The following is a 26,727-nucleotide window of genomic DNA, read 5'->3' as shown; positions in this document are numbered from 1 at the left end:
GATATTCTCACATCAGCTAGTTGGGTAAATCCTCCCCCGGCTCATCGAATTAAAGGGGCAGTACGTGACGTTCAGGGATTTAGGGACGTTGAGGAACGTGCGATTAAATCAACTTGTGTGTGACAGAAGATGCAATGTGGGTTGAGAGCAGAAAGAGCACAAAGGATTCACGTAGTCTAGTTCAGGCTGGTCGTATGCGATCAGAGCTCAGAGGAGTAAACGCAGCATGAATCCCTTTCTCCAAATCGAGCACCAGACAAGACTGAGCTCTGAAGACTAAAGTCAACCATATATACACATGTTGCCTAGCCAATCTAATCTATCCCGCTGAAACAACAAAAACGGCAAAATTTCACAAGTTGAACAGATAAAACCAAGAAGATTTTGCTTGTTTGCACACAATAACATTGGATACCTAAACGATATTGCACTTTTCCCCCTGCTCACCATATTCCATTAAAAAAAATATTTTAAAAAAATAAACTATTTAAGTCATCCAGAACTAAAGACAAACATACAAAAAAAAAAAAAGAAGAAGAAGAAGAAGAAGAAAAAAAGAGCTTTTCCACCATTTCAGGTTTAATCAGAGTACGTGAGGGTGTAATAATATTATTAGCCGTGTAGTCAGGAACTGCTTGGTGGCAGAGGCAGTTGCAAGAAAAACTTCCTAATCGTAACCATTAACATTATTTCAAAAGTGCTCGATTTGACACGTTTCATCCTTTTACCACTTTCAACTGAAAGGAAATGTCAGTTAACATCAAAGAGCTCAAAATACCTGCGCAAATCATACCAGATTCACGTGTCAATTAGCTCGTCTCCTGTTTTATGTTTTATGACGGAGGGAAATGATCTGCTCTTGTTGGCGTGTTTTTGAGCGATAACTCGTAGAGGAGTTGTTACAATTTAAACCTTATAAGAAGATATGTTTACTGTTTGTACAGAGAGTTCTAATAGGAGTCATATATTTTTTATTATTATGTCTGTTTCACTTTGTGTTCAATTTCTGTTTTTATATCTCCCAATCTCCGGTTTAAACTGCGTTTCCGTAAACGTGTGTAAATTTCTACGTTTCTGGTAGTGAACTGATTAAACAGCAATCCAAACTAGTCTTTTGCGACATAACGATTTAATCGTCCCGACACGACACTACGCACTCACAATATCCTGTGACGTTTACTCTGAATACCAGATCCAATTAGGAGCTCGGCGTACACCAGTACAACCAAATTTCTCCATCAACTCTCTTCAGAGGGCTAAACTCCAGCCAGCTCTCAATATCTACACGAACATTTATCTTTACTCTGTCACACCGGATTTTTGTTTGTTAGCTCTATTTTGAGTTTTGTTTTGACACGTCCACAGCAGAAGATTAAGGGGTTTGACCTTCGGGGGTATCTCTCCATGTTCCTCCACTTCCTCTGATAATCACACAGAGTCACACATTGTAATCTGAGCCAAATTTGCCCAACAGCTCAGAATTTCTATGACTATTTTTAGGCTTTTCGAGGTGACTCACATCACTGCAAGAACTTCATATTTCAGAGGTCAGTGTACATCTGGTCATTTGACTTCCGGAGTGTATTTTCTTTTCTTTTTTTTGTTTCTGTTCAAGTGAATAAAAAAAATAAAAAAGGGATTTCTTTTTAACTGACTAGTCATATGGATCAGTACCATACAAACAGATTCTGGGTGGGCAGTGGCAGTTTAGCGGTTAAGGCTCTGGGTTACTGATCGGAAGGTCACGGGTTCAAGCCCCAGCAATGCCAAGCTGCCACTGTTGGGCCCTTGAGCAAGGCCCTGTTGGGCCCCGAGTTAACCCTCTCTGCTCCAGGGGGCGCCATATCTTGGCTGACCCTGCGCTCTGGCCCCAACTTCCTAACATGCTGGGGTACACAAAGAAAAGAATTTCCCTGTGCTGTAATGTATATGTGATCAATAAAGACTCTATCAAAGTCTCATTATTACTCAGTCTCAAAAATATAAGCTGCTGTAAAATGATTCAAACTTGTAACATGGAAACTACATCCTGAAATTAGCAACTTACACTGTATAACGATATAGCTGTGATTATTAGTAAGATTAATTGATAGTTATAGAATATAGATGTATTTCATATGTTGTTGGGGTTTTTTTTTTTTTTTAACTGTTCAGTCCGTCCAGGATTTCGTGATTTTTGCAATCGCGGAAATGAACGCAAAAATCAAGCGAACTCTGCATTATCCTGAGCTTGCAATCATGTGACATCACCACGACGCGCATTCAGCCAAAGCCCTCTTCGATTCATGTGCATCGTCTACGAGTACAGCAAAAAAGGTCTCGTTTACCAACAAACATCACTGTGGGGGGAAAAAATACAAATAAAAAAAAAATGTGCAAAACAATTTCGTGCAATTGCAATTTCGCCAATTCAAGTAAGTTTTCTGGAAAAAAAAAAAAAGCACAAAAATAACTTGCATCACAAATTTCAAAGAAAAATAAAAAAGTCAGAGTAAAATCAAGCATTTTTGGATGCAACAATCCCCCAAAAAACCTCCTGCACGACTGTAAAAGGCTCGTGAGGTTTACCCATGGCCTGGAGCTTTAGTATAGATCACTGATGATCTTCTACATCACTGCACAACATTCAAACATAGACGTGAAACAAAAATACAGTACATCTAACTGTACAAACATCTTCCAAAAGCTGATGTGTGATAATACTGATGCCTTTATTAACTATATAGTGAAAGCTTCAGCATTCATCCTGCTGCTGTGTGTAGAACATCTGGACACAGACCATTGGATAAACTTGACTGGATAAATAAAACCCTAACCTCGAATTCCCTTCATGTGTTTATTGTTTGGATCTAGGACAAAACAAGATATTTATAGGTTTTTTTTAGTTTAAAATGAACAAGAAAAAAACCAAAGAGGACTAATTTGATGAAAATCGAAAGTACAGCTTTAAGTGTCTCCCCCCCCCTTTCTTCTTATTCTTTTTTCTGATTTTCCCTCAGGGTATAAAGCGTACTTTGGGCTTACCACATGGCTCCTTTGTCACGACACCAAATACACGGTTAGTTAGTGGAGCATGCACCAAGAAAACAGAGATGGAGGAGGAAACACACACATGAAAATGAGTGAAGACTGGACCAGGTAGAGGGATGGCAAAATCCCAAAAAAGACAGATGGGCAAAAAATAAATAAATAAATAAATTTTAAAACGGGCGAGCGATAAGGACAACTGTAAATATTTATAAATATGTAAATAAATTTGATGTAAAATATAAAGATAACATTTAAAGAGTTTAAACAATTTTAAGGGCATAATCATACTGAGGTGTCTTTATTTCTTTGTCGTTTTTCTGTGTGCATATTTTCACTTTACCTTTCTTTTTTTCATCTTTCAGACTTCAGGTTAACTGCACATTTTTCCCCTCTACTGGTAACCAACTACACTACGCAATAGGACACATGAAACATGCCCTTCCCAGAAAAAAAGAAGGGAAAAAAAAAAAAACTCCTCAATTGCTAAATATCTAAGGAAAGTCCAGAAAAGTTTTAAACCATTTTCCTCCCTTTTTGGAAAGAACCCCGTGGCAACAAACACAAGTGTAAACATGAAGCAGAACACCTTTTCCTATAAGTACACAGGGGAGTGTGAATTTCTATACACAATTGAACGTTTGCTTACACTGAACATATGCAGGCAATCAGGCTGGAGTCAGATTTCCTAGTATTCTCTCCTCCCTGACTTTTTACCTCCCCCCGATTCTTCTGCTGTGAGCCAGAGTGTCTGGCTTTGCTCTCTCTCTCTCTCCCCCCCCCTCCTCCACTTTCCAAACAGCCAGGCAGAGAAGAGCTCAGAGGCCTCGAGATTTGCCAAAACCTATGATTTTCAGAAGACCATCAACCCAGAGTTCCCTCGACTACACTCGTCTGTAACAGATTCTTCATGAAGACCACCACACACACACACACACACACACACACACACACACACACACACACAAAAAGCCATGCTAACGCAATCCCAAATTCTTACCTCTGGTAAGGTTATAGCTGGAAGATGAAAGGCCTTTTTTTGATTTGCACCCCACCAATTTCAGACAGATTTCCAACATTTTCATTTGATTTGTACAATCCTGCTTTAAAGGGAAAAAGTCTGTTTTAGGGTTTGTTTGTTTTTTTTTTTTTTCCCGCCGAGGTTAACGTCTTAGTTATCGGTCATCCAAAAACGGACTAACGATCTAAACCCATTTAGGGGAGGAAAAAAAAAAAAAGAAGCAGCTTTTTAAAAAGTGAATAACAAAGTCAAGAAAACGAAGAGATCACTTTTTCAAAGTGAAAGCTGGTATCCACATCGCAAAGACTCCACAGCTGCATCCACTTTATGACTTTTACGGATCTCTTCTACCGACTTTCCTGTGCGAGAGGCTCCATTTTCTCCCCATTCCAGCTCTGCCTAATCGTTTCTTACTGGAAGAAAAGAAGAAGAAGAAAAAACATCCAAACACGGGGGCGGGCAGCGGAGAAAAACAACTCTTTCCCCCCAAGTTGATCAAGGAGCAAAGTTAACAGTTGGTCATGAAGAGGTACTGTCTCGATTGTGCCATTCTGACGTCTTGGGAGCTCGATAGCAGGAGAAGCCGAGTCCTGGAGCTGCTCTCTGCCAACAAAGGGCCCCTTTCAGGCGCTGCCTGCTGGACTGAATGACATCAGCTGGCTGGATCCTCCCACCTCCCCCAAAACACACACACACACACACACACTTGGAAACATACACACTTTCAAACACACACACACACACACACACACACATCAACAGAGTAGGACACCAAGGCACTCTCTCTGGCCACAAGTCAGGCTCTGAGACAGTTGGAGCAGGAATCTGCCTTTTGTCGCACGGCACGGTTTTTTAGCCCCTTCATCCCTCGCTTCTCAAATGTTTACAGCTTGGAAGAATAGAAGAATGGCGAGTGTGCTCTAAAATGTCATGGCAAGAATTCCTCGGTTTTGCTTTGAGTTGAGCAACGAGGCTCACCGAGCAACAGGAATGGTTTGAAAACTAGCAACAACAACAACAAAAAAAAAAGAATAAATTGAATTAAAATTGAATAAAATCCAAAATATCTGAGCATTACAAAAAAAAAAAACCTCAGTTGTGTCTTATTGACTAATTAAATTATGGCCTGTATGTCATCAGTCAAGTGATGATACCTTTATACTTTTAAGGTTATAATTTGTGAAGCATGCACTGACAACGTTCTAACCGAATGAAAATTGTCCGAATTGTTTGACCATGTTGGATGTCCCGTCCCCCCGAGGATGAGATAATACCACAAGAAGAAAGAACAACATGACCTGAAGTCTTTAATCAATGGAGATCAGGGCTATGAATGTTGATTAGCGAGTTGTATTGTATTGTTCTCATGTATTGACGTACTGAATTCTTCCACGTACATGAGCGCAACACAAACCAAATGAGATCATCCAATTTAGAAGCTTTTTTTTTTTTTTTTTTTTAAATGAATTGTGAACCATTTAGTAAGATGTATGGATGGTTTAGTTTTAGGTACTAAATTGAGGTCATGATATTTTATAAGTCTTGAATTAAAGAATATAAATGTTACACTACACAGTGTATTTAATGCTAAAACTGAGAAGCTCAGGAGGAACTTCTTCCCTCAGGCCATCAGACACCTCAACACCGATATGTTAACTGTACAGATCCAGTAGAACTCCATAAGGCCCACTCTGCACTTTGTACTGTTACTACATGTAACATAATTGCATATTTTGTACGTCCCTTTTTTTTTTTTTTTTTGCACATTCCTGTACAAGCATCCATCCATACATCATCTAAATCGTTTATCCTTCAGGGTCACGGCGAACCTGGAGCCTAGCCCAGGGAGCATCGGGAACAAGGCGAGGTACACCCTGGACAGGGTGCAAATCCATCGCACAATCACATCCACACACACCCATTCATACACTACGGACACTTTGGACATGCCAATCAGCCTACCATGCATGTCTTTGGACTGGCGGAGGAAACCGGAGTACCCGGAGGGAACCACGGGGAGAACGTCCAAACTCCATGCACGCAGGGCCGTGGCAGGAATCAAACCCCCAACCCTGGTGGTGTGAGGCGGACTTGCTAACCACTAAACCACCGTGCGCCCCATTCCTCTACAAGTCTTCCGTATTCATTTCTGATTTTTAAAAATTTTGTTATTTAAATGCACAGTCTAAGGAGGAGTTGTCCAGGCTTTCATTTCGCTGCAAGTTATATACTGTATATGTGACAAATAAAAATCTTGAATCTGCTTTGAAAAAACAAGCTGAGGTAAGTTTCACTAATCTGCCAACATTAACTAGCAATATTTGACTAAACTAGCCTGTGTTCTTTGCTACTTCCGTCACACTAGCACTGTGACCAGGAGCTAATGTAATTGTATGGGCTGCAAGTAAAATTCGAGCTAATGGTAAACACTGGTTATTTTACATCTGATGAATTCATTAGCAAACTACGCAGCAAACTTGGCAATGTTGCGACAGTTTTTAGAAAGCACGACTACTTCATTTCACCAGTTAACAACATTTACATTTTAAAACTCGAGTTTTTACTTTCACTCGAGTACATTTTTCGCTGGAGAGTTCCACTTTGAACTAGTTTTTTTTTTTTTCTCTCTACGTTCATTTGTAATCACGATTATGGTTTTGAGTCTCGACGTACTGTATACGGTGTATATTTTTTTTGATGAGCGTGCGATACTAAACCAGTGCTAATGTGATTATCAGGATTAGTAAATCTGGCCTCCGTCACCTTATATTAGATTTATTAAGCAGTGTATGAAGAGCTGGAACTAGTCTCCAATTAGAAACAGATCATCTATGCCATTAGCTAAAATATTCCTTTTAAAAATCAGGCAGACTTTATTCAATAGACACGGTAAGTGAAGTGTGTCGCTAAGGAAAAAATTTCGCTTGCCAGCTCTACGGTATCAGTATGTTTTAAAGCGCAATTATTCGTTATTTAGCTGGACGGATCACTTCCAATCACGACTCGACAACCTGCAACTACAGCTGGAGAATATTCCTTTATTTATTTAGCACAATTTTTTATATTTAGGGCAAATGGAGGACATCGCTAAATTTGTCAACAAAAAAAAACAACAACCAAACCCTAGCTTGCTTCTTCTTAAAATACAGATGACTTTAAAAGCATGCGCTTTCTTTTTGAACATGTATAGAAACATCACTTTTAAAGTTCACTTTCAGAGTAATCTCTGCACGAGATGTAAAATCCTAGTTAAAATTCATTTCCAGGCTCTGATCCTTCTCCATGAGCATGTGGAAAAGAGGTATTAATGTTTCTGGAGCTGACATCACCGCTCTCTACGCTAGTCAACTGGAGTCTCCAGACAGGCGGGAACCTGGGCCGCTCCGGAGTCCAGAGCCGCGTTGGCCCGCAAAGACATTCTCTTGACTTTCCAGTCTTCAGGGAGCGAAAACAACAGAAAATATGACAATGATACAGTTCCACGTGTGTAGTCTGGCCAAGGGAATGAGAATAGAACTGAGGTATGAAATGAGCCGTACCACCTAGACTGCAACAAGGACTTCGTGGCATTCCAGCTACACCACTTCATTTGCAGTAAAAAAAAAAAAAAAAAAAAAAAAAAAAAAAACGGAGGCCGAAAAGCGAGCGTTCCAAAGCGGCATACCAAAAACGTGTAGATTATATTGATTAAATCGCTTCAAACAGAGATAAGAAAACAGTACATTATTCTGTTCATCAAATAGCGGTTTGGGTTCAGTAAGCAACGTGTGCGTTACGTTCGGGAAAAGGATTAAGGTTTTCACAAAAGGACTTTGCTTCAGACACCTGGTTTGCATCATCGACAATATCAAACTCTGGAAACAATTTATATCAAAGAAGAAGGGGAAAAAAAAAAAAAAAGAGAGAGATTTTTGCTAGATGCACAAAATGACCCAGCTTACATTAGCAATGACACTTTTGCATGCAGAATCATACCTTTTACCTCAATCATGCAAAAAAAATAAGAAAGAATGTAAAACACGTTGCACCAAGCTCGCACAATAATTAAAGAAAAACCCAAGACTTTTGTTGTTTTTTTTTAAACAGAAATAAATAAATAAATAAAGCACCTGAGAACCTTTTAAAAGTCTTAGGACTTCTGAGCGCGAGGTTTAGAAACAGCCGAGGGAGGAGGAGATTTCAGATGGAGAAACATGAAGCACATTGTTTAGTGATGAGCTCACAGGAGAATCACTTCATTACGATTTATATAATGCCACACTCAGTATGTTAACAGTTAGCTGACGTCCACGGTATGCTCCCTCTCACCCCCTCCAATCCTTTGTTTTTTCAACCCTTCTTTTTAGCTCACTTCTTTTTCCAAACCCTAGGGCACGAGTAAATAAAAGGCAAATAACTTACTGCACACCTATTAAAACCTAGACACAACTAGATATTCCCTTTAAGGAAACTCTTACCCTTTATTTTATTTATTTATTTTTTTTCAAAAACGCAAGGTTGCAGGGTTTCATGGCTAAACGTTGAGGGGAAACATGAGCCAGGTGCAGGACGCCTTAGGGACATCACAGCACGCCTGACATCACTCGCTTGCAAACACAAACGCGGCGCTGTATAAAAACACACAGTACACGCAAAGATGAAACATCATGCTGCTTTAAAAGGTCAAGACTGTTCGTCGGTGTTATCGCTGGTATCTGCTCGACCCACGTCGATTTCGGGAAAAGCAATGCTGCGTTCTCTTCAAGCTCGTATAATTCCAAACTCAAACTGGGGGGAAGAAAAATAAACAACAACAAAAGGAAAGAAAAAAAAACAAAAAACAAAAAAAAAAAAAACACCCCACAACTCGGAATTCCTGCTCAGGGACTCGTATTGGTCTCCATCTATATTATAATAAAGGCACTAGAATAATCACAACTCTGACATGGTATGAAGACAGAAAGCCAAACATTTGCTAAAAACTTGCTGAGTTTCTGTCAGGATGATAAACATTATGTACGACATGATCATGTACATGTTGGATTCTCTCGCTCTGAATTCAAGCACATAACTAGATACCTGGCCGAGACTCTTCGGTTTCCAGGCAAAGGGAAAAAAAAAGCAGCTGGGCAGCACATTGGAGTGCTTACTTACATCATCAACATATCCTAGTTATGAGAAAGGAGTAGTCTCAACTAGAAGGCTAAAGTTCATGGATGAACTCTGAAAGTTTATAATGAGTAAATTTGACATCGTTAAAAACATTAAGAGGTTAAAATGTTCAAAGTTTCAAACATTTTGCACATGTTTTAAGGCATTAAAACGTGTTGCTACGCTAACCCAGCGGGTTGCTTCAGGCTACGTCTACGTCCGAAAAAAAACCCACTCGATCCAGACAGATCTTTAAACTACACCGTTTCAGCATTTTTCCAAAAATTGCTAGTCCGCACTAAAATGTTTGAAAACGTTTACATTTCACATGCGTTAATAAAAAAAAAAAAAAAAAAAAAAAAAAAAAAAAAAAAAAAAATGTAAGAAGCTTTGCCCTGCGTCGTTTACAACCTCAATTCCGAAAAAGTTGTACGCTGTCTGAAATTGGAAATAAAAACAGAATGCAATGATTTGCAAAACTCAAACCCGTATGTTATTCACACAATAGAACATAGAAAACATATCAAATGTTTAAACTGAGGAAATGTAGAATTTTAAGGAAAAAATAAATAAATAAGGCAATTTTGAATTTGATGACTGCAACACGTCTCAAAAAAGTTGGGACGGGGACAAGAAAAGGCTGGAAAAGTAAGTGCTACTAAAAAAGAATCAGCTTGAGGTTAATTGGGAACAGGTCAGTATCGTGATTGGGTATATAAAGAGTATCTTAGAGAGTCTTTCAGAAGTAAAGATGGGCAGAGGTTCACCAGTGTGCGAAAAACTGCGTCTACAATTTGTGGAACAATTTCAGAATAATGTGTTCCTCAATGTAAAATTGTGAAGACTATGAATATGTCATCATTTTTCTCAGTCCACACGACGGCACAAAAAATGCGTTTTCAAAATTTATCCACTTGGGGAGAGTTTTTGAAAAGCTCAGTGTGGACAGAAATAGAAATCATGTAGAAAAAGATGTGTTTTCAAATGAACCTGGATTAACGCAGACGTAGCCTGAGCGTTGCTTAGGTAGGTGCTATGTTATCCCAGCAGGTTGGTAGATGGCTGTTATGGGGTCCCAGGTGGTTGCTAGGTTGTTAATCAGTTGCTAGGGTTCTCAGTAGGTGGAACAATGCAATTTTAATATATTCAGGACCAGGAAACATTTCCCATGTATTTCTCTGGGGGAAAAGATGCACATGGCAACCGTAACACCGAACTGTTCTCAAAGTACAAGCGCCATATTCCCGTACGGGATGTAGACCTGTGCTGAATTTCATAGCTTTAAAATTGAGACACATGTAAACAGTACAAATTTTTGAATAGAATAAGAAGAATATTATGAAGAATAGGATGTTGGCTCTGTCAAGTCAACAATTACGTAATGATATTCTGATATATTTGCAGGCTGCTATGTTGTTGTAGGCACATAAAAAAAACATGACTCCTCAAAAAGCCTAATTATGATTCATAGCATGTTTTGCGAACATTTCCTCCACATCGATCACACCAGCACCACTTGCCAGCAAAAAGGCTGGCGAGTCCCAAATAGCAGACATGCAGTAACCAGCCAAGCTGTGACAGTGTTTATCCTAGGTTCCTTCTCAGAATTCCGTCTGGGCATCTGGGCCATTTCAGGCCAGGGATTAGCCTGCTTAGTGCCAAGATCCTTACTAGCATGGCACACGTGTAATGAAAGAAGGGCACAAAGGAAGGCGCTAATCGATTTGGAGCCAACAAGCATAGCCAAAGTGACTTCATTCCACAAGTGCTGAGAATTAATAACACTGGGTCACATTAGTAGTGAGGTCACCTTAGCCAAAAAATGATATTAGCAGGGATGGCTCATGAATCCATTAGTTAGCTATCCCATCAGGGAAATAATATCTCCAGAGTGCTGCCCAGTTTCATGTTTAGGTTGCCTGAAAACTGAGTGAATAGGATAGAACATGCTAGCTAATATAATGTAATGTAATAATGGCAAGCTAGTCAGCTGGCTGCTGGCCAAAGCTTCAGCTATGAGTTGTGGTGTTCTATCCTGACAAGAAAAAAATATTTGTGTCTGTCTAGCATCGTTATTTTCCCTCAGTATGTTGTAACTGTGAGACGACGGTGTGCTGTGCTAGCAGGAGAGTTACTTATGTAGTAAGCACAACAGTTTGTGTGCTTATTAACAAAGAGAGTGGGGGATTTGTGAGCAGTGAATCGAATGTGCAGTGAAGCTTTTGCATGAGACTACACTCACGAGTCAAGATGAATTTTCAGTCAGTGTTTCCTTCTTCTTCTTTTTTTTTTTTTTAAAGTCACATTTTACTTTTGTTTGGAAGTGTTACAAACTGACTGACCAATTAAATCCAGATCACAGTCACGGCATATACAGTTGTGCTCATAAATTTACAAACCCCTTGCAGAATGTGCAAAATGTTAATTATTTTTTTTCTTTTAAATAAGAGGGATCATTAAAATTGCATTTTGTTTTTTTTATTTAGTCCTGCCCTAAATATACTATTTCACATAACAGATGTTTACATATAGTCCTAACTGAATTTACACAAATGAACCAGTTCATACCCTTGATTCTTAATACTGTGTGTTGTTACCTGGATGATCAGAGACTGTGTTTATGTTTTGTGAAAGTTGTTCATGAGTCCCTTGTTTGTCCTGAGCAGTTAAACTGCCCACTGTTCTTCAGAAAAATCCTCCAGGTCCTGCACATTCTTTACTTTTCCAGCATCTTCTGCATCAGCAACTATATGATGTTCAACTGTGGGACTCGTCCACGACTAATACAAAAGGTAAAAACGTTCACTGATGCTCAAGAAGGTGACACGATACGTTAAGAGCCGAGGGGGTGTAAACTTTTGAACAGGAAGATTGGTGTAAATTGTTATTTTGTTTAAAGATCTTATTTTTTTTCCATTTACTACCGCCCTTCAGAAGCTACATAAGATATTTATATATGTTTTCCAGAAAATAAAATAATTTACAGCGTCGCTGATCATCCATTTAACGACACACGGGATTAAGAATCGCGCGTGTGTAAACTTTTGAACTGGTTCATTTGTGTAAATTCAATTAGTATTGTGTCTTGTGGATTACATTTAAACATCTGTTATGAACATCTGTTATGTGAAATAACTTATTCAGGGCAGAACTAAATAAACAACAAAATGCAATTTTAATGATGCCTCTTATTTATTTACTTACATTTTGCCGATTCTGCAAGGGGTGTGTAAATTTACGAGCACAACCGTAAAGATCTCAAAGACCTCGAGATCTACAGCCGCCTTTAAAGATGATGAACATGAGACTTGAACATGCGCTCTCCGAGACGCCACGGTCACGTGTGGCTGTTTTGCAACAGGTAACTTTTAAAAGAAATAAATCAGCTAGATTTATGCAGGTCCCCCCCCCCTCAACCATGAGATGATAAACGCCCTACTTTAAAAATACTGTGGAAAATAGATTGCTGGATCAATCTGGGCCTCACGCCTTATGACAGAGTTAGAGACGTTACACAACGCTGCAAGATATTCATCTTCTCCGATATCTCTTATCCTTTTGGCCCAGCTTCGAATTTACAAAGGCTATTGTTTCCAAAATCACTGCGTGGGTGACATGACAAAACCAAACACAGTCACATGGAAGAAATTAAGAGTGGGATCGACAGCAAAGATAAAGTCGGAATCAGAGCTGGGGCCCAACGTGCAGGACCGGTTTCCCAGAAACATGGTAACACACAGACAGGACAGATAAGATAGCCGTGAACACTAACATCTGAGATGATCTCGAACAGAAACTAGGTCTGCAAATGGAAGTGAATGGTTTGTGGTAGGAACCTGTGCATGGAAGCTGGTTTGTCCTTACGCGTACTGCTTTTTATATCCAATAAACAAATCGCTTAGCTAATTACAAACATATCTGATTATCATTTGGGAGAAACGCGACCTAGGAATAGATTCGAATCAGCTAGTGCCTTGATGGTATCTTCTTAAATAACAAATGTTGTGCATTATGTATATTATATTATATAATTATATAATTATTTATATATATATATATATATATATATATATATATATATATATATATATATATATACACATACACACACACACACACACCCACCTCAATCAGCCATAAAACCCCATGCCTAATATTGTCCCCTTGTGCAACCAAAACAGTTCTGACCTATCGAGACATGGACTCCACAACACCTCTGGAGGTGTGCTGTGGTATCTGTCAGCAAGATGTTAACAGCAGAACCCTTAAGTCCTGTAAGTTGCGAGGTGCGGCCTACATGGATCAGACATGTTTGTCCAGCACATCCCACGGATGCCCGATCAGACTGAGATCTGGGGAATTTGGAGGCCGAGTCAACACCTTGAACTCTTTGTCATGTTCCTCAAACCGTTCCTGAACAATTTTTGCAGTGTGGCAGGGTGTATTATCCTGCTGAAAGAGGCCACTGCCATTAGGGAATACCGTTACCATGAAGGGGTGTGCTTGGTCTGCAACAATGTTTAAGTAGGTGCTACACGTCAAAGTAACATCCGCATGAATACCAGCTACGATGCACTGTGTGTTCTGACACCTTTCTATCATAGCCAGCATGAACTTTTGCAGCAATTTGTGCTACAGTAGCTCTTCTGTGGGATCGGACCAGACGGGCTAGCCTTCGCTCCCCACACACATCAGCGAGCCTTGGGAGCCAATGACCCTGACACTGGTTCACCGCTCGTCCTTCCTTGGACAACTTTTGGTAGGTACTAACCACTGCATACTGGGAACACCCCTCAACACCTGCTGCTTTGGAGATGTTCTCACCCGAGTCGTCCAGCCATCACAATTTGACCCTTGTCAAAGTCGCTCAGATCCTTACACTTGCTCATTCGCGAACTGACCGTTCACTTGCTGCCTAATATATCCCAGCCCAAGACAGGTGCCACTGTAACCAGATAATCAATGTTATTCACCCATCAGTGGTTTTATTGTTATGGCTGACTGGTGTATATTGCATTTATTACTTTCTTATACTATTTTAGTCAACCACCAACAAGTTAACCAAAGGATGTTTTTCCTTGCATGATGTTTCAGATCAGATTGTGCAGACATCAGATAGAGCACCTATTTACATTATCAGAAAAGACCAAACTGAAGAAATACAAACCCAAATGACAAAACTGCTTATGGAACCGCAAATAACTTGTCCCATATGAAATGGTACAACTGAATAATTGCTCATTGTTTAAATCTTAGGTTGTAAAATGACACATGGTGTGTCATTTTACAACCTAAAATTTCAACGATGACCGAAACGAGGCAATGAGATACTTTATATGTGCAGGACAATGCTGAGATGTCCTGCAGATGTTGTATTGGCAGAGACAGGAGAGGAGCAGAGAGCTGTGTAATAACTACAGCACTGAGTTCTTTCTCTCTCTCTCTCATCCTGAGAGTGTATTAGAGTTAAATAAATCCAGCTGAAGCCTGGCGACTCTGCTTACAACACACTGTGCTGGGGAGACGCACTGGAAATGCAGGAGGCAAAGCTGGGATGTTTTTCATCACTTCACTGCCTAAACTGTAATTCCAAACATGCCTTCTACAGAACAGTCCTCGTATTAAAAAAAGTATTCACTTATTCACTTAGTGTGAATGTGATCATCAGGATTAACAGAGGGGTTATCATGCTGGGCTCAAGAGGGGCTTTTCGGTACTTTGGACACACACAAAATAATAACAAACAAACAAATAAATAAATAAATAAATACACACTGTGTTTTAAAGAACAAGATCCAACATTATTCAGAATTAGAAGAATATCTCATTAGATAATGTACCTTGAGAGTCATTTGATTAAAACACACACACACCTACAGTGAGAGGAAATAAGTATTCAGCTTTTTTTGTTTGCGTTATTTAGTAATTCCAGACTTACTTCCTGTACTAACCTAAGTAGGTTTGTAACAAAAAGCCCCGCCTCTGGTCTTCATTGGCTGCTTGCTGACAGCGGTAGACCAATCACAACAGACTGGGACATCTGACCAATCAGAGCAGAGTATGCTGTCTGAAAGGAGGAGTTTAGAACGAATCGTTTAGAATGGATCACTGAACGAGTCGTTTGTGACACTGTGGGGGAAAAAAAATTAATGCTGCAGTTTAAATTATGAAGTTTTTCACCTCGGATGCATGTACATCTATTGTATGAGACTTTTAAAACAAAATTAGGCACGTTTCAAAACCATAATAATAGGTGCGCTTTAACACTGGAGAAAATTTAATTAATTTGTAGAAATTTAAAAAGAAATTTAAACAAAAATGCCCCCTCCCCCATCAATTCTTCAAGCAAATGTTAATATACAATAACCGTTCTGCTGTAAATACAGAAATATCCCCATGCCGATGTCAAAGCGCGAGAACAAGAAAGCGAGAGAGAGATAGCAAAAAAAAGAAAAAAGAAAAAGGAAAAAAGAGCAACAGCGAGAGAGACACACTTGAGAGGAATGCACAGGTCGTCACATTCCTGACTCCACTGCTGTGGCTTGCCCCGTGTTCAACTATGCCTTCAATACAGGCTGTATGATTTGCGCTCTGCACTCCTGCACACGTCAAGCCCTCTCACTGGACTTAGAAATGCCAGAAGGTCTCTGTATAACATGGTCAGTAAGATATTAACATCTGCATCTATTAGCTTGCCAAAGTTTGTCATCACTGGGGTTAATGTGTATTATTTTCCCCAAACCACAGATATCAAGTTTTAATGAAAACTCCAGTGAACCCTGCGTTAGGTTCAAGTTCTTAAAAAAAATAAAATAAATAAATACATAAAAACACATTTCAGTAACAAATCATAGATTTAAAAGGTCTTGTTTTCTTTTTTATATCCTTGGACACACTAAGACGGTGATTATTTCACTGATTAAATGCTTTGAGATAACGCGTAGGTGAAAATCTTAACTGAATACTTCAGTGTTTTGTTTGGATCGAATCTTTTTAACTGCCGCATCTGTAGCGTGTGTGTGATTACCACATTCAGGAGCGTCGAGGAAAAGAACATAAAACATGTTAAACTCACTTACGATAAAAGGACGTTGAATCCCATCAAAAATATATGGATGCAAAGGTATACCTTCAGTCAAAGGTATTTGTGAATTGCCATTTAGTTTAGTATAATTTATACTTTCTGATGTGGGAGTACTTTTTTTAAGGATTTTTCTTGGGTTACCTGCCAAATTGTTTGCAGCGTCACATGGCAGCATAACACACATGAAAAGCGGTATCCACTCTCTTCCATATACCTGAGCTCACAAATGCATATGATTAACTAGTGTCGCTGTGATTGACATGAAAGAGAGAGAGAGAGAGAGAGAGAGAGAGAGAGAGAGTGTATGCCATCCCTCCCACCAATTTCCACCCCACCAAAAGCTCCCTTTCTGTGACATACTCAGGATTCGTCCTTGCGTTCTCCCAATGGCAGAGAGAACGCTTTTCTATCGCACCTTTACTATGTTACTCCAAAGCTGGTGTTCTCAGTGCAGAGAAACATGTTGAAGTTCTTGTACCTGGTTCCTGCACATATAATATAGATATGGGAGATAGAAATTAGGTGGCAAAACGAGTATACTTTAAATGTTAGTCACTAAGAGTCAGGTACAATCCATCTATCTATACATCTTCCGTACCACTTATCCTACACAGGGTCACAGGGAGTCTGGAGCCTATCCCATGGAACTCTGGGCACAAGGCGGGGGATACCCTGGACAGGGTGCCAACCCATCGCAGGACACAATCACACACACTATGAACAATTTGGAAATGCCAATCAGCCTACAATGCGTGTCTTTGGCCTGGAGGTGGAAACCAGAGTACCCGGCGGGAACTCCCAAAGTACTGGGAAGAAGTGGGATTTGAATCCTGTACCCCGGAGGTGCGAGGCAAATATGCTAACCACTAAGCCACTGTGACCCTGAGTTTGTGGTCATGCTTCTGTGGGCATGAAGGAACTTTTCATAAGATGCTAAATTCAAGATACGCATTTTTGTTATTCTTGATTTGGTTCATGAGTAAGTGTCACAAAGGGCTACTTTAGGTGGCCAAGATGGGAGCAGAGAAAAACATTTGGAGACCCAAAGTAGCAAATACACTGAAGCTCACGTTAGTGAATACTGATCAATAAAGAGTTTTCATTAGAATATATTGCAATGAAGACTATCCCAGATCTAGAGATTCAAAACAACTGCAAGTAATCAGTTCATTCATTTCATCACCCCACTCCTTTCCAAAAGACAAAAGGAATCCATGATCGAGTCCACATCCAGTGTAAATAGCACAAGCTGGCTAACGAAAAGAGTCACCGTGGCTCAACAGCTGGTTGAAAATGACCAGGCCGAGGCGCCTGCATCTCAATCCCTCTAGCTGAAAACAAACCCATGTCTTCAAGACCCATAGGGATCATGGGGTGAGAGCTTTAGTGTCTAGACTGCGCAGATTCCATGAGTTCCAGCCAAGAAGAAGAAAGAGGGGGTGGGGGGTGGGGCAGACTGAAAAACGCCACAGTCCACTCAGCCACAGTCCGTACATGTTCGGAACAGCTGTTGGCCGGGGCGGGGGGGGGGGGGGGGGAATCATGGTATGAAGTGAACACGAAGCGAAGTGTACCGATTCAACAAAGCAACAGAACAAGAACCGAATAATATTTAATATTCTGAAACTGAATGTTAAACATTGTGATATATAAGCAACCGTCAGTATTTGCCCAGAACGAGGGCTGTCATGATAGCAGAATTCTGACTTTCACGCCAATACCAGGTGTAGTATCATGATTCTCAATATCAATTGGATACACTGGCTAAAAGTGAATAAATTCTAAGCGAATGAATAAATCCGGCATTCTTACGAGGCCCCCTGGTGGTCCTGGAGCCCTAAGTGACTTATCTTATATTACTCATACCTAGAAACAAGCCTGCATGTAATCACTGGAGGAGATCAGCTGTTTGGTGAATGTTGCGGTGTCCATGTTACGCGAGCGATCACTACACTATCTTTTACCTGGAGAGACTCCCAATCAAGTATGCTTTCTCATAAAATGTAGATCTGCACTATTTTATACGGAAGCAAGATAAAGTGAGAATTAAGAGGATGGTTGGGGAGATGCAGACAGAGAGGACTGCCTGTTCCGCAAAGAGAACTGGAGGTTTAGTGCAAAGAAACATATTTCTACTGTGCATTGCAAGTAATAATGTCTGGTTTGTTTTTATTTTTGCAGTTTGTCAGTGTGCTTTTAGTCTGTGATGGAAATTGGGGCTAGTGTGCATTCGGCATTGGACGCAATCCAACAGGATGTTATTTTAATATACTGTTTAAAAACACACCTCTCATTTTCTAGCCGTTTTCCCAAATTAATGATTAGCTGTCATGGATTAGCGCCTATTCCAAGTTAGTCAGCCAGTACGTTTACACGGACAACAATAATCCGATATTAACCCGATTAAGACAATACTCAGGTTAAGAACTAGCATGTAAACAGCAATTATTGAAGACCTTAATCCGATTAAAGTCATACTCGAAGTAAACACAAATCAAATTAAGACGTGTGGAGTACTCCTGTTTTAGTCGCATTATCGACGTGCATTACAGACATGTAAACACCTTAATCACATTATTAACGTCGTGTGGGAGTTTTCACCGCATTTTGTGACCGGACACGATCACAAACGGCAGCGCTCAACCGTTTGACGGTTTGCGTCCCAAACCGCGTACATACCTACTATATAGTAGGAGAAATACATGTATCTCAGCTACGATATAGTATGCAAGTACGTGGTTTGGGACGCAGCTCACAGCTTCAAGTAATCGTCTATTTGCACGTACAGCATGACAAATAATTAACTGCCCTTGAAGCGTTCGTAAAATTAAAAAAAATAAATACAAAACTGTATACGGTACCATAACGAAGACGAACTGTATGTTGATACGTGAAATTCTGGAGGGAACGTCAGACGGTGTGCCCTGGGGACATAATGACGTGTGCCGTTAATCCATCTATGTTCTATGACATGTAAAACAGGAACATGAAAAGAATATTCTAAAAGCGACTCATGTAAACACCTTAATCACAATATTGTCTTATTCAGAATAAGGTCAATAATTAGATTACTGCTGTCCATGTAAATGCTAGGAACAGCGTGACGCAAATGTCGTCAGCAACAGAGTACGCACGCAGGCGGATTTTTCTAACCGTGCATACACAAGCGCATTTAATTCTTTTGCATTATTTAGTTCTTCAACAAGGCGGCAACAGTGACCCATGGCGGTTGATTCTCAAGGTAGTTGAAGAAAAACCAGAATAAAGGGAACCAGACAAGCGCTTTTTTTTTTTTAACCTCTTCCTCTGGTAAGTGAAACAGCATGTCTTTCTCCTCCGTTATTCTTCGTGTTGTTGTGATTCTTCTTCGTTGTCGTCCTTCGCACCAGAAAACCTGCTTTACTGCTCTGTACTGACTCTTGAAGGCCAGGAGGGGTATTGCAAGTTGTCGTACTGCACACGTGTCGACTGACTTGCATATGCGTACATGTCAACTGGAGTATCCTATGAAAGACTATACGTACGACTGTGTGCATACGCTAGCATACACGTAAAAATAATAATAATAATAATAATAATGTATACCAGAGGCTTTAGAGACCTAATCTTGGAGAAAACACAAGGACTAATCTTACCTACCGCACCTTTAAACTGAGAGAATTATGACTGCATAAAAATGAGTTGACATGAAATTTCCAGGTCAATAAACATTATACATATACTAACAACGAGAAACACGACTGTTGGTAAATAATTAATAACGAGTCTGAAATATTAAAGTTTTATGATGAGAACTATGATCAAGGGTGGACAAATCACGAGCCTGGGCATATTTCACGAGACAAGAACATTTTGTGTCCTGGCTCTTAGCTAGTTTGTTCGACGGCAGACAAGTTTCACAACCTGAAGAAGAAGAACTCCTTGTTGACTTTCTTAAAAAAAAAAAAAAAGTTTGCCTTTTGTGTGCATGTTTAAACTTAATATCCTGCTTATTGGTTATGTTACGTTAGATAACTTAACTTAAAATTTTATATCGGCTGTCGAGGAACATGTCGAACTAGTGATCGAAGACCGCAGCCTAAGATTATAGGAATCGCTTCGGATTCTCAAAATTTGTCTCAGACGACCAAATTGTACAGAGTGAACCCGGATTCAGACATTTGGCTTCGGTTTCTGGGGAACCAAGAAAGCGACACGGTTTTCATCTTTACGCGATACGAATATGTAGTATTAATGATAAGGTGCTTCTCTAATAGAATTACATTAACAGACCAATGCATTCAAATGCAAAAAATCTTAAGAAATTATAATTCATTTTTTGATTTTTAAAACGATTTCACCCTGTGTTTATTTTTTATTTGAAATGTTTCGTATAGTTGATATGAATTAAATAAATGAAAAAAAAACCCCAACATGTTTAGGTAAAAGTTTAATTGTGATGTTCGCTGCATCGAAGAAGCGTTCAAAAAGAGAATCCTTTTTCTCCACACACACACACACACACCTAACAGATCTTTTACAGAAACGGCCAGAGACTATACACACATGCAGTAATCTTACTGTACACCTTTGACTTGTAAATGAAGCTCTACGCATATGAGTGTTTCGGCGGATGCAGCGGTGAACTCGGACAGGTCTTTGCTTGTCTCGCTGCTGTGTGTGTGTGTGTGTGTGTGTGTGTGTGTGTGTGTGTGTGGAGTTTGAACCTGCTCGGTGAGAGACAGCTCCAGCCAGGAGGAGTCTCCATAATACCTGTTCAAATGCTGAAACGGCCCTGCCTTTACTCGAGCGCCTGGATCTCCTAACAAAAGAGCCGAACTGATTCGGAAACAGCGCTGAAACGCAGCGTGAACAACCGCGTTGACCCTCCTGCCACTTTACAACAACTGCTGCCTGCTCTTGTCTTACTGGCAGCTGGCAGGAGGTTTTGTTTGCCAACCCACCCGCAAGTCATCATCCTCCGGTTGCGCAACAGCGGATCCGCAGATCCGACATCTTTCTGCCTGCCATGACAACGAGCGTGTTATGGAAAGGAACTGCTGAGGACACCCGCGCTCAGCATACGTCCTGAACAAACCAGACGTGTCAGCACTGACCCTGTTATCAACGGCACACGTCACGGTGAACTGTGGATGGACATCTCGGAGCAGGATGTAAAGCCAGTCAGGGAAAAAGAGTGCGAGTTTTTGGACGATCAGGTCACACTATTTATCCTCGGTGACATGAATACCATCAGTCCGCTTAGGTCAATCGTGGAGGTTTCCTTTTTCCAGCGCTTTCTCCATCCTCGACAAATCGCACCCAACATTTAAAAGTTACAGATCTACTCTTCTACATATAATAAATTCTCAGGAGGTGTTGATCTCTATAATCTCTACAGCAGCAGCTCTGACAGTACTTCCAACTACAACACAAATGACTGGTTAACATTAACGCCTCACCGTTTCTATAGTAACGGCTCGTTCACTTGTATGTTGCACGAGCTACATAATCGAAAGCTACTTAAGAACCCATAAAACGTGTATAAAAAGGAGATATAATGAAGCTTTCTGCATGGAGATGTTTGTTTAATATGTTCGAATGGAGTCTCGAGTGTCGGTGCTTTGTAACGGTCAGCAGTTTTTTCCATCAAGAGAAAGGTTTTAAAACAGAGGACTTTGTTAAAAAGCTTTGCATTTTTTACATACCATGTAGCATTTTTTGTCTTATTAACTTCAACTTCAAAAACAGAGAGGGTGTGTGGATATAAACAGGACGCTAGTAAGGGAATAATGTTTACAGCTGCTATAATGCAAGTGATAACAGGAACTAATCTGGTTAATGATGTCCATCGATACAATTTTCTGTACTGCTTATCCTATACAGGGTCTCGGGGAGCCTGGAGCGTACACCAGGGAACTCGGGGCACAAGGCGGGGGACACGGGGTGCCGACCCATCACAGGGCACGATCGTGCACACACACTCTCACGCTACGGACAATTTAGAGATGTCAATCAGTCAACGCATGTCTTTGGAGCAGTGGAGGAAACCGGAGGAAGCACGGAGAGAACATGCAAACTCCACGCACATGGAGCGGAACCCCCAACCCCGGCGGTTAATGATGTGTCATCATTCATTAATAAATTAAAAACCGTTATCTTCGACTGTAGTATAAGCGTTATATACCACCTCAGGATGTGCTTCACAGCTCATTTTTTATTCCTTACCTCTTGCCTAGCCGTAGTTCATATTGATTTATACCAAACCACTGAAGTCTAGAAAACTATCAAGAATGACTTCCTGATCCAATCAAAATCTTATGCCAGAGAACTTTCCTTCCAACAGGTTGTAAAATGTATCCTTATCAAAACGTACTCCCAAGACTCCAATTTGACAACGAAGATGAATTACATCCTCTGATAAAAACCACTAATGATGCAAGAGCGATGATCTAAGCCCTGCCTTCCTATTCTCCTGGTGCACGACATCCAAAAACTGCAGAACTCCACAGCCAAAAGGAACCAAAAAATAAATAAAAATCAGGAACTTGAACTCGACTTCCTTACCGTGAACTGCAAACACGTTGCAGGGCTGAGTTCCATGGCGTGACGAGTCCCTCTTCCCTCCGCTCTTGATGAAGTTCAGAGCAGGCAGACTCGGCCTCCGTTGGTCGCCAACAAACTTCCCTGGCTGCTGCCCCATAAGGGCAGGATGCCAGGCCGGAGCCGGGAATCACAATCGATTACGATCCCGATCTCAGAGCGGTGGATTGAAACTTGCTCGACGGGAGCTTCTCCGTCGTGAAGGCCACTTTGTCGTAAAGGAGCACGCTCTCCGTCAGCGTGGTTCGTGATTGTCTGACCTCCAGATCCCAGATCCCAAAACGTGACTCTTTTCCCTGCCCACCACAGTGGCAAGGCCGACCCGGATCTTCGCCGGTTTTGTTATTTGTGTCATGAATCGAGTAGTCGAGAAGTGCTGATTTTTAGACGTCACCACACACGGGTAAAAAGTACATCGGAAAATCGAATCGTTCCAAAAAACCTAACACGCTTACAAAGGCGAGCACGTACAACTACATTCTGCGTTTAGGAACGACGACCTCGGCATCTCGGAAAACCAATAATAATAAAAATAATAATAATTCATCAACAAACTAACACGACACGACTAAAGCCTCCGGGAGCCTCGTAATGTACGAGGCACGTATAAGAACCTGGCGGAGAACCATTATTACTGTCAATCACGTTTAAAAAGATTCATCCTGAGAACATTTACAGTTAATTATAAAGGATATTACAGCGATGATTTGGTTACTCTCAGTACAAAACGTACTGAAAATTGCATAAATTTAAAGAACTATAGTGTATTTCTGCGTTAGGGGGATATAGATAGACTGTATATCTTTACATTGGCATTTAAAAAATTAAATATAAATACATCCACAGAAGATTTTTTTTTTCTTAAAAATTAAAGGAATGTGGTCAGTTGACACTTAATATTAGTGCATGTCATAGTATTATTATTATTATTATAGTTACTCTGAAACGTTTGTGCAAGTTATATATAAATAATTCAAAGTGTCTACCTGTTCTACCATTAAACACCTGGTGCACTGTAATGTGATATAATCTGACATGGTAGTACTCACCTATGAAAAGTTAGAGTTTCATGTTAAAGGTATTTTAGCATCGCCTAGCTAACAGGTCCTCGCTCGGCTGCACTTCGCCTCAGCTTCACTCGCTAGTTAGCTAGTTAGCTAGTCAACAACAGGTTAACTTAGTTGGCAAGTTTTCCAAACGAGTCGTGAGCACAATAAACGAGTGGCTGAACTCATCCCGAGCTTATTTTCAACACGTTACACACACACACACACACACTTCACACACATATATACACACTCACTCACACAGACACTCACACACACACTTCACGGGTTTATTATCTGCTGCCAAATTCCTCTCTTCGACTTCCGTGTCCAGGCTTTCCGTCTCTCTCTCCCTCCCTCCCCTTCTCTATCTCTCTCCTTCTCTCTCTCCAGGGCTCCAGATATCGTTACACCCGGACCTGAGGCACTTCAGCTCTGCCACTCAACCTGACTTTTTTCGCGTTTGTCCGAGCGCTGTCAGGTTGTTTCTCTGGAAAAACCATCCGCAACAGTAAGGCACACACCCCTGATACGAACACCCCTAATGGTTTTCAGTATCTCTTCGTGTCCAAAGAAGTTTCGAGGAATAAATGTCTATCGAGTAGTCGTCGAAGCAGGGGCCGCCATATTTCCATACGCAAAGTGGGCTGGCTCCTGAGGAGGATTGCGTCTGACGTCATGACGTCCGTTGCTTCCGCCAACAAAACTTTTTTTCTCCTTCTGTTTTTTCCCCCCACCTTTCCTTTTCTTCTTTTCTTTATAGAATTAAATAAAACGAATAAATAGAATTGTTTTGTTTATTTATATATAAATACATATAAATATATGTAAATATATAAAAGGAAACCGGGTACTCCGGTTTCCTCCCCCAGTCCAAAGAGACATGCATGGAAGGCAGCTTAACATGTCCAAAGTGTCTGAGTGGGTGTGTGAGTGTGTATATGTGTGTATATGATTGTGCCCTGCGATGGGTTGGCACCCCGTCCAGAGTGTACTCCGTCTTGTGCCTGAGGATAGGCTCCAGGTTCCCCGTGACCCTGTAGGATAAGCGGTATAGAAGATGGATGGATATAACAATTCTGTTTATTTATATACATTTTCTGTACCGCTTATCCTACACAGGGTCGCGGGGAGCCTGGAGCTTATCCCAGGGGGACACCCTGGACAAGGTGTATACACATCACAGGGCACAATCGCACACACATTTACACACCCATTCACATACTGCGGACCATTTGGACATGCCAGTCAATCTATAATGCATGTTTTTGTACTGGGAGAGGAAACCAGAGTACCACAGGAAGCCTCCCTGAAGCACAGGGAGAACATGCAGGCTCTGCGAAAGCAGGGCGGAGGCGAGAATCGAACCCCAAGGTGTGAGGCAAACGTGCTAACCACTAAGCCAGCATGCTCCTCCTATATATATATATATCCATTTCCATACACCCAGTCACACAATTTAGACATGCCAGTCAACCTACAACACATGTCTTTGGACTGGGGAGGAAACCGGAGTACCCGGAGAAAACCCCCAGAGGAGAAGAACATGCAAACTCCACACACGCAGGGGGGAGTCGGGATTCGAACCCCCAACCCCAGAAGTTCGAGGCAAACATACTATGAGATAGTAGAATTTTTGTTTGTTTATTTGTTTTGCCACCAAGGATTTTCATTAAAAAAAAAAGGCACAATTGCAGCAGTACAAAATGAAAAAGAAAACCCTGAGAAATATATATAAAAACAAATAAATAAACCTATTTTTAAAAAAATTAATGAAAAAATGACACAAATTGCACTCTTCAAAAAGATTAAAATCGTTTACCACATAAAATATCATAGCGTAAAATATTTCCCCAGTAGCAATAAATTATTGACAAGATATTCTGCTTTTTTGACTTCCATTTAAGTACCAAATACAAATTTATTTCTATTTTATTTCAGTTATTTGTCTAAATTTCACATGTCGCTAGTCAGATATTTGCTCAAAGGTTTTAACTAAAATGCACCCATAGAATAGATAGCTAATGTTTCTATATCTCTTCCACAAAATGTCCAACTATTATAATACAAAATAAACGCCATGTTTTGTACAATACGTTGTTTAGTAAATGATCGACTCTATTTAGTCAGCTAGTGTGCTATGAAGAAATTTTTTGCAAAAACAAATCCTTTTTTTTTTGATTAACTAAGACATTATTGTTTGAAAGGTTTGTTATTTTGTGTAAAGCATGCAATAATCTAATGACCACAGGATTTACTGCATCCGTAAACATCTATAAACTGAGATATATGAATTGTTACCACTAGAGGGCAGTCGTACAACCAAGGAGAAGTGAACACTGCCCCTTGCGGCTATCTGCTGTTCTTACATCTATACTATCTATATTAAATCCTCACATAAACTAAATTAAATAAGCCATAAAAATCACATGTAACTATATAAATCCTATAAATTAATGCTCTAACTATTGCATACAAAATCCAATCATAGTGACGATTCAAAGAGTGATGGGTCATTTTCAATACATGGCCCAAATGAGTGACAAAACTTTTTATACTCAGTGCTTAAATTTATCAAGGATGTTTTACAAAAAAAAACAAGAAAAAAAAAAAAATGCATCTCGTGAATTAATGCAATCCTGGGATTCCTTATTGCCCTGTGGCGGAGTCACCCTGGAAAAAACCACGCCCATCAGGATAGAAATAGCCATAGAAGAACTTTGTATTGATTTGCAGCGAAACTTCCCTCTAAAGGGTACAAGTGGACCCAAACCATGCCAGCGAAATAAATAAATTCCCCCCACAGCATAACAGAGCCACTGATTTTTCCTCAGCAT

The 26,727-nt window shown here is 40.3% G+C and overlaps 1 protein-coding gene across 2 annotated transcripts in view; it reads right to left on the bottom strand.

The window, feature by feature from the left end:
- abl1 (c-abl oncogene 1, non-receptor tyrosine kinase) overlaps positions 1-22,952 on the bottom strand; it is a 37,383-nt gene extending 14,431 nt beyond the window's left edge. The window contains exon 1 of one of the 2 annotated variants that reach the window (XM_053617631.1): positions 22,809-22,952. In XM_053617631.1, coding sequence (XP_053473606.1) covers positions 22,809-22,944 — 136 coding nt within the window. In that variant the 5' untranslated portion in view covers positions 22,945-22,952. Of the gene's footprint in view, positions 1-4,027; positions 7,094-22,808 lie in introns of those variants that run through there. The other variant, XM_053617632.1, reaches the window with a different exon arrangement.
- Between the last annotated feature and the right edge of the window lie 3,775 nt (positions 22,953-26,727).

This window comes from Ictalurus furcatus, chromosome 28 (genome assembly GCF_023375685.1).
Source record: "Ictalurus furcatus strain D&B chromosome 28, Billie_1.0, whole genome shotgun sequence".
Taxonomy (NCBI): Eukaryota; Metazoa; Chordata; class Actinopteri; order Siluriformes; family Ictaluridae; genus Ictalurus; species Ictalurus furcatus.
Note: the sequence above shows the minus strand (reverse complement) of the source record. Positions and strands in the feature narration are given on the sequence as shown.